Genomic DNA, 7,904 nt, shown 5'->3' with positions numbered 1-7,904 from the left:
GTTTCCAGGAAACATGTCGTTCAAACCGGAAACCGTAGCAAAATGGTGCACACCGGTTTGAGTTTGAACTCGCCCCAGATTTAAAGATCTAACAGCACGTGTCAATCTGACTCTGTGCGCACGAGCGCCACCTCGAGGTGAACCAGGAGTAACTTGACCTGAAAGATTCACAAGAGTTTCCTTATGAAAAACCACAGAATTCATCTCAGAAAACAGAGAGAAAAGCGTGAGGAAGTCTAGCTGACAATAACTAAAACTGAAACAGAAATATAATAAATAAAAACATTCTTGCAAGCATAACTAGGCCCAACATTCATCATGTTATAAAACGTAAATTACAAACAAAAAGACTGATTGTTTTATTCAGTAAAATGCGAATATTCGAACCGTTGTTCTCTTTTCATTTCTGAGGACTGTTATTTTAGCGTGCAATTAATGTTTTTTTGGCACGCGAAACCAACAATGTCGAAAATGGCAGCCATAGGCTAATTTATTATCACACATGATTTACATTTAAGTCATTTAATTAGCAGACGCATTTATCCAACGATTAAAATTAAAAATCGATTAAAAATGATTTATCTTTTTACCACACACGGTGTCAAACTCGACTGTTTACAGTATTCTACATGGAATAATAAAAAAAAACACTTCTTCAAAATCATATATTTTGGTCATTCTACTAATTCTGAAAACATACCCACCCCTTTATGAAAATAAGCTATAGTCCTACCTATTTGAAGCTCATTCGGTGGCGTCAAACTCTTTCAAACAGCCTCGACGCCTGCCGGTGTTCTGACGATTTGTGCTAACGCCCGTTAAAAAGATAGCTATAGCACAAATCGATAGCGAAAAATTCTACCTCAGATGCATCTTATTCATGTGGTTTGAGGCCTTTTTTTAAATGTTCATACCTAACCTTACGCTAAACCTACCCTTAAAACAATGCAAATATTTCTGGTAGCATGTTTCGTGTGTTCATCACGGCTAACCGTCGTCAGGTGACGTAAGCAGCTAAATGAACGAACCAACGGCGAATTCTAAACCGGAAGTGAGCATCCCTGTGCTATACTCCCTTTGAAGGGCAGAACCCTTGAAGTGTGTTCTTTGTAGGGTGTAGGCACTATCTCGTATAATTGTCTTCATTTGTAATACGCTTTTGATAAAATATTGTGCTAAATGGCTAAATGTAAATGCGCTTAACTCCCTTGGCGAAGGGAATGACTGATCAAATGTTACCTTGACAACGCTGTGCATGCATGCTGTGATCCATCAGTTGTTGCAAATAAATATTTCTTCTTATTATTATTATTTTATTTAAATATTGTCTAATTGTGTCTTATTTACTATTAAACTTTTTCAAACTAAACTTGCTTATACTTACGTCTTAAATAATATTTCTATCACTGACGAAACATATTTTGTATCTTTAATATGTGACTTTGCTTTAAAAAGCATGGCAAGATCTCCTAACCCCTTAAGGGCGCAAAAAAAGCTGTTTGGAATTCGCCCCAAATTGCCGCGACATCACGTGACCACGCAACAGCGGCCATCTGTAAATTCTATGGGTCTCGCTTCCGGTCTCATCCGCCTCCAGCTATTTCTAGCTGTACAAAACAGTTCGTTTTGCTGCTTGATATTGAAAATTGGTGTGTCTTATCATATTATTTTAATGTATTATCTTAATTATGAACATACTGGTTTGTAGTGCAAACAGTTTTACCGTTTACCGCACGTTGTTATTCTTGTTATTTATAGCGGCGAATGAACCGGAAGTCTCGCCCATAGGCTTACTTGCGCGTTGAAGAAAAAGCTGGATATTTGCAGGGGCACTGTTTTTAATCAACGTGATTGTAATACTATTTTATGTCTTGAAAGGTTAAACTAAATGAATACGTGCATCACTTTGACTGTAGGTTCTTTTACTCTGAAACATTATTCCTGCCAAACACACACAGCTTCTTCTTTAACCCCAACACTCACAGTATATATATTCAGGACTGAAGAATCAAATGTTAAAAACCTGTGGACCACTGATCTATATGGAAGCTTATTCCGCCACAGAATGAATAAATAAATGTAATTGCAAGTTCTCATCTTGCAAATCTGACTTTTTTTTCTTTTTCTGCCACTGAATTAAAAAAAAGTTAATTGCGAGTTAACATTTTTCTCACAGTTTGCAAGGAAAAAAAGTCAAATCCGTGAGATATAAACTTAGAATTGCAGGATTGTGTGATAAAAAGTCGCAATTTTCTTTTTAATTTTATTACTCCGTGACATCAGTGGGAAAGTGTGACGTTGTTTCTGGATGGAAACCATTTATGGCTCTAAAACCTGTAGCATTTTAAAGCATTAGACACAAAAGCAGACAAATATGCAACTGGCACAATAGAATCTGCACAAGGTTTTTAATCCAGTTCAAACAGAAGAAGAGCTGCAGCAAACATGAAGGATCAGAGCTGGAACAGAAACGAATAGACAGAAAGCACATCAATATGGCCAGATCTGGTCACCTGACCCATTACGTCACCATCATACAGACCCGTCACGGTGACCTTTGACCTGAGAGGCCATCCGGTCTTTGGTTTCTAGCTGTGCAGCAGCTGAAGAAGGCAGTTTGGTTTGGTTACGGTGAGCAGGTTTGGCCACCTGATTGTACAAATGCAACAGTTCACGTTTGGTTTCGAGAAAGGAAAGTCCAGCTCGAGGGATTCACGGCAGCATGAGGTATGTAGTGTAAATCTCCACAGCAGAGTCTGAGGTACTTCACCACCGATTATGCACTTACAACGAGAGTTCACTTCAAAACATCACAGTACTTCCTGAGAGAGACGCCTTCCTGCTACGGAAAGCAAAAATGCGAGACAAAAACATCAAGCGTCAGTGTGGATGAGAGGACGATGGTCGCGCGGAGCTGCTGCTGTGCTTGAGGAATGATTGGAGGGTTACGCTGAGAACTTCATCACACCGTTCATGAGTGAATCTCACGAAACCTCTAAAAAAACACGATGTTTTGATCCAATATCCACAGAAACGATATTTTGCATTAGCAAAATGATGCCTGTTTTAGGAATATTATTAAGATGTTTTATGCTGTGACTATTATTTGAATATTATATGCATATAAATGTATATACACTACCGGTCAAAAGTGTGGGATCAGTAAGACTTGTAATGTGTTTAAAGAAGTCTCTTCTGCTCATCAAGGCTGCATTTATTTGATCAAAAATACAGAAAAAAACAGTAATCTTGCAAAATGTTATTACGATATAAAATAATGGTTTCTATTTTAATATCCTTTAAAATATAATTTATTTCTGTGATGCAAAGCTGAATTTCCATCATCATTACTCCAGTATAAAGTGTCACATGATCTTCAGAAATCATAATAATATGCTGATTTATTATTAGAATTATCAATGTTGTGCTGCACAATGTGGTAGTGTATATTGTTAGAAAATATTTCTATTTTAAATAATGCTCTTCTTTTGAACTTTTTATTCATCACAGAATCCTGAAAAAAGTATCACAGCTTCCAAAAAAATATGAAGCAGCACAACTGATAATAAATCAGCATATTATTATGATTTCCTTTATGTACACTGCCATTTGAGATCAGTAAGATTTTTAATGTTTTTTAAAATAAGTTTCTTATGCTCATCAAGGCTGCATCTATTTGATCAAAAATACAGAAAAAAAATTTGATTTTGTGAAATAATATTGCAATTTAAAATAACAGTTTTCTATTTTAATATACTTTAATATATAATTTATTGCTGTGATCAAAGTTGAATTTTCAGCATCATAACTGTCACATGATCTTCAGAAATCACTCTAATATTCTGATTTATTATCAATGTTGGAAACAATTGTGCTGCTTAATATATTTTTGGGACCTGTGATACTCATACTGTGATCTTCAGGACTCTTTGATAAATAAAACGTTAAAAAGATCAGTGTTTATTCAAAATAGAATTTTTGTGTTACAATATACACTACTATTCAAAAGTTTGGGGTCAGTACATTTTTTAAAGGAATTAATACTTTTATTCAGCAAGGATGTATTAAATGGATAAAAAGTGATAGTAAAGACTTGATATTGTTAGAAAAGATTGCTATTTTGAATAAATGCTGTTCTTTTTTTAACGTTTACTTTTTACTCATCAAAGAATCGAAGATTTAACGCTGCTATTTTAAAGTATATTAAAATAGGAAACCAATATTAGAAATTGCAATAATATTTCACAATATTACTGTTTTTTTCTGTATTTTTGATCAAATAAATACAGCCTTGATGAGCACGAGAGAAACCTTAAAAATCTTACTGATCCCAAATTTCTGAAATAATGCTAAATTTCTTATAAATTTGATGAGATCATGAATCTAAAATATGTATGTAAATAGGTGCATATACATATATATGCATATAAAAGAAAAACTAAAATGTGCATATATGTTTCTTTAGATTTTCACGAGATTCACCCACATTTTTAAAACCTGCCCTGAGATCCAGATGAAATGATTGGTTTTTGCAGATCCCTTAGAAGGCCGCTTGCTCGTTTAAACATCTACTGAGACATTCAGCTGGTTTCTGAGGTATCTGACGGTTGCTCCTGAAGACAGACAGGCTCTGAAATCATCAAACAAACACGCTGCAGAACAGCATAGTAGATATATTCCCAAGAACCTGATAAGATTAACGATCACACGCTCGGGTCCAGACGGGCGACGCATAGAGGAGAATCAGAGCGTTTCTGATCCCCACCAATTCAAACCAATTCTACAAAAAAATAAAACTCATTCAGAGAAAACCTAAACTACAGATCCTGAGGTAAAGACGTTCCACCGCTGAACGTTCGAGGTAAAATTAGGAACCTTGAGTGAAAAAGATCATAAAGTCACGAAACATAATCAGAAGACAGATCGAAACACACTCTAAATAAAAAATCTCCAAGTTCTGTGAAACCTGCCCGTCGTTCGGCTGAACGTTCTGATTGTATTTAGCTTTTTCGGACGTCGAATGCATGAATTTCTATGTGAATCGTTCATCAATCCAGTCTGTTGCATTGAATTGATTGTGATTTTTGCATAAGACTGTATATGAACGATTAACTCGTGATTCGTGAATGAGGCCCAGCCGTGTTATTTTATGCATGCGTGTCCATGTAAATGTTTGCAAACGTGCGGACAGGAGAAACTGAGGTACTGGTCGTGCAACAGTTTGATTTTCAGTAATCGGGTTACGGAGAGCCGCTGGTGGATGGCTCCGCGGAGCTCCGCCCCTTGGAGGAGGAGGCGGGGCTTTGGCTGGGGGCGGGGCTAGAGAAGGTGAAGCTGGGTCCAGGTGCAGCAGACGCAGACTTCTGCGCAAACAGAGTTCCTGCCATAGAAAACATTTAAAAACGAGATCAGTGCTGATTAAAACATACCTACAAATAACACTGTGTGCCAGGGATTCCCAAACCTTTCATCAGCCGAACCCTTTAGACATCGAATATTTTTTGAAGACAAGAGGTTTTAGAGCAATATTTCAGTAATTTAACTACACACTTGCACAGTTCTCTGATGATTGTTAATTGTCAGATGATGTGAAAACAGATTAAGAGTTCACATGCAAAAGCCTCTAAGTGCCGTTTGAAATTTTCATCTAAAATGAGAATTTTTAATCAGGCTCCTATGTTTAGGTTCAGTAATGTTACTCTAATGGCAATGTACAGTATCGGTGCTTTTCTATGAAACTAAAGTGAAATAACTGAACAAATATTGGAGCCTGATAAAAATGCTTATTTTAGAAGAAAATTTCAGACGGCATTTAGAGGCTTTTGCATCTGAACTCTTAAAATATAATTTTTCTTTTTTTATAGTAAGTGTTTTATTTGAACCTTTTTGCTGGACATTTGCTGAAACTAAAACTACAACTATAAAAAAGCTTTTTTTATCAATAATTACAACTAAAACTAAAAGCATAATTTGTTTTAAATATAATAATCAACACTCAACTTAAAAAGAAATTGTATGCAAACATGTAAATTGTACATAATGGAGTTTTTAAATAACTTCTAAATTATAACATTTCTATTTGTTGTTGAAATATATTCATTTATACAGTGGCTGTCATAACTTGTTTCATAACAGATTTATTTAAGCATACATTCAATAATTAAGACATCACTAACAGGTAAAGTAAAATAACATGTGTACCGAACCAAAAGACCCGAACTGAAAATTACGTGTACGGTTACATCCCTACTCAATTATACTAAAATAACATAAAATAAAATAATTGAAATTACAAAATTTGCTGTCTTTGGATAATTTTAAAACAGTTATTCGGCAAATGGAAGATGACTCAATGATATGTAATTGTCACGAATCCTGTCCATGAACTTCCATCCGCTTGCCACCAGAGGTCGCCCTCCCATTATATTGACTCTCACACCACACAGACTGTTAAACAGTAATTGTTTTAAAGGGGTCATCATCGGATGCCCATTTTCCACAAGTTGATAAGATTCTTTAGGGTCTTAATGAAAAGTCTATAACATACTTTGGTTAAAATTTCTCAATGGTAGTGTAAAACAGCATCCTTTTTACCCTGTCAAAAACAGCTCTGCACACAGCAACCCGTTTTAGTGCATGTCTCTTTAAATGTTAATGAGCTCTGCTGACCCCGCCCCTCTCTTCCGTGGAGTGAAGAGCTGTTCTTATGAGACTGTTTACTTTAGCCGTGGAACTTGCTAACTAGCACATTATAAGAACCCAATAAAATTGATAATAATAATAAGCAATGCATGTGTCTGTAAGCCATACCTGAGTAAATGATGCCATTGACTTCCACTGACACGCTGATACTCGCCGCTCCACTGGAGGAAATGCTCACGGCCAGATCCTGCTTCTCATCTACAGACACAAACACTCATTCACTCACACACACACACACACACACACACACACACACACAAACGTCCGGTGCACTGACCCCGGGCTGGAGCTCTGGGCCGCAGGTTGACGGGGATCTGTGAGGCCATGGCGAGCAGGTTGTGCTGGAAGACCTGCTGCATGAGTCTCTGCTGCTCCTCGGCCAGACGCGCCATCTTCCTCTCCGGTGCCTCCGTCTCCAGCTTCTCTCGGAGCTGCTCCAGTGTTGCGGCCCGTGCCAGACCCGCCGCCTGCTGCTGCCCAAACGCCAGCGCCACGCAGGACGAGCGGCCATCATCTGCAGGACAGAGGAGAACCAATCTGTATGTGACCCTGGACCACAAAACCAGCCACAAGGGTCCTTTCTGAAAGCTGAATAAATAAGCATTTTCTTTTGTTGTTTCTCATTCTCTCTGTTATATACAGACATTATAAAACATAACAATATAATATAATTACACAAATAACAACACTGTGAAAATTAACTTAAAGGGGTCATCGGATGACCATTTTTCACAAGTTGATATGATTGTTTAGGGTCTTAATGAAAAGTCTATAACATACTTTGGTTAAAATTTCTCAATGGTAGTGTAAAACAGCATCCTTTTTACCCTGTCAAAAACAGCTCTGCACACAGCAACCCGTTTTAGTGCATGTCTCTTTAAATGTTAATGAGCTCTGCTGACCCCGCCCCTCTCTTCCGTGGAGTGAAGAGCTGTTCTTATGAGACTGTTTACTTTAGCCGTGGAACTTGCTAACTAGCACATTATAAGAACCCAATAAAATTGATAATAATAATAAGCAATGCATGTGTCTGTAAGCCATACCTGAGTAAATGATGCCATTGACTTCCACTGACACGCTGATACTCGCCGCTCCACTGGAGGAAATGCTCACGGCCAGATCCTGCTTCTCATCTACAGACACAAACACTCATTAAGACACACACACACACACACACACACACACACACAGGTTTGTTTTTA

The 7,904-nt window shown here is 37.2% G+C and overlaps 1 protein-coding gene across 1 annotated transcript in view; it reads right to left on the bottom strand.

Moving 5' to 3' along the window:
- Positions 1–4,501: 4,501 nt before the first annotated feature.
- LOC107665361 (AT-rich interactive domain-containing protein 3B-like) overlaps positions 4,502–7,904 on the bottom strand; it is a 45,134-nt gene continuing 41,731 nt past the window's right edge. Inside the window, exons 6-8 of the mRNA XM_016456212.1 lie at positions 6,980–7,216; positions 6,811–6,900; positions 4,502–5,380 (exon numbers count right to left, since the gene is read on the bottom strand). Coding sequence (XP_016311698.1) covers positions 5,241–5,380; positions 6,811–6,900; positions 6,980–7,216 — 467 coding nt within the window. The 3' untranslated portion in view covers positions 4,502–5,240. The remainder of the gene's footprint in view (positions 5,381–6,810; positions 6,901–6,979; positions 7,217–7,904) is intronic.

Source organism: Sinocyclocheilus anshuiensis, unplaced genomic scaffold (assembly GCF_001515605.1).
Source record: "Sinocyclocheilus anshuiensis isolate Anshui unplaced genomic scaffold, SAMN03320099.WGS_v1.1 scaffold1303, whole genome shotgun sequence".
Lineage (NCBI taxonomy): Eukaryota > Metazoa > Chordata > Actinopteri > Cypriniformes > Cyprinidae > Sinocyclocheilus > Sinocyclocheilus anshuiensis.
The sequence above is the reverse complement of the archived record's forward strand: the minus strand, read 5'-3'. Positions and strand labels throughout refer to the sequence as shown.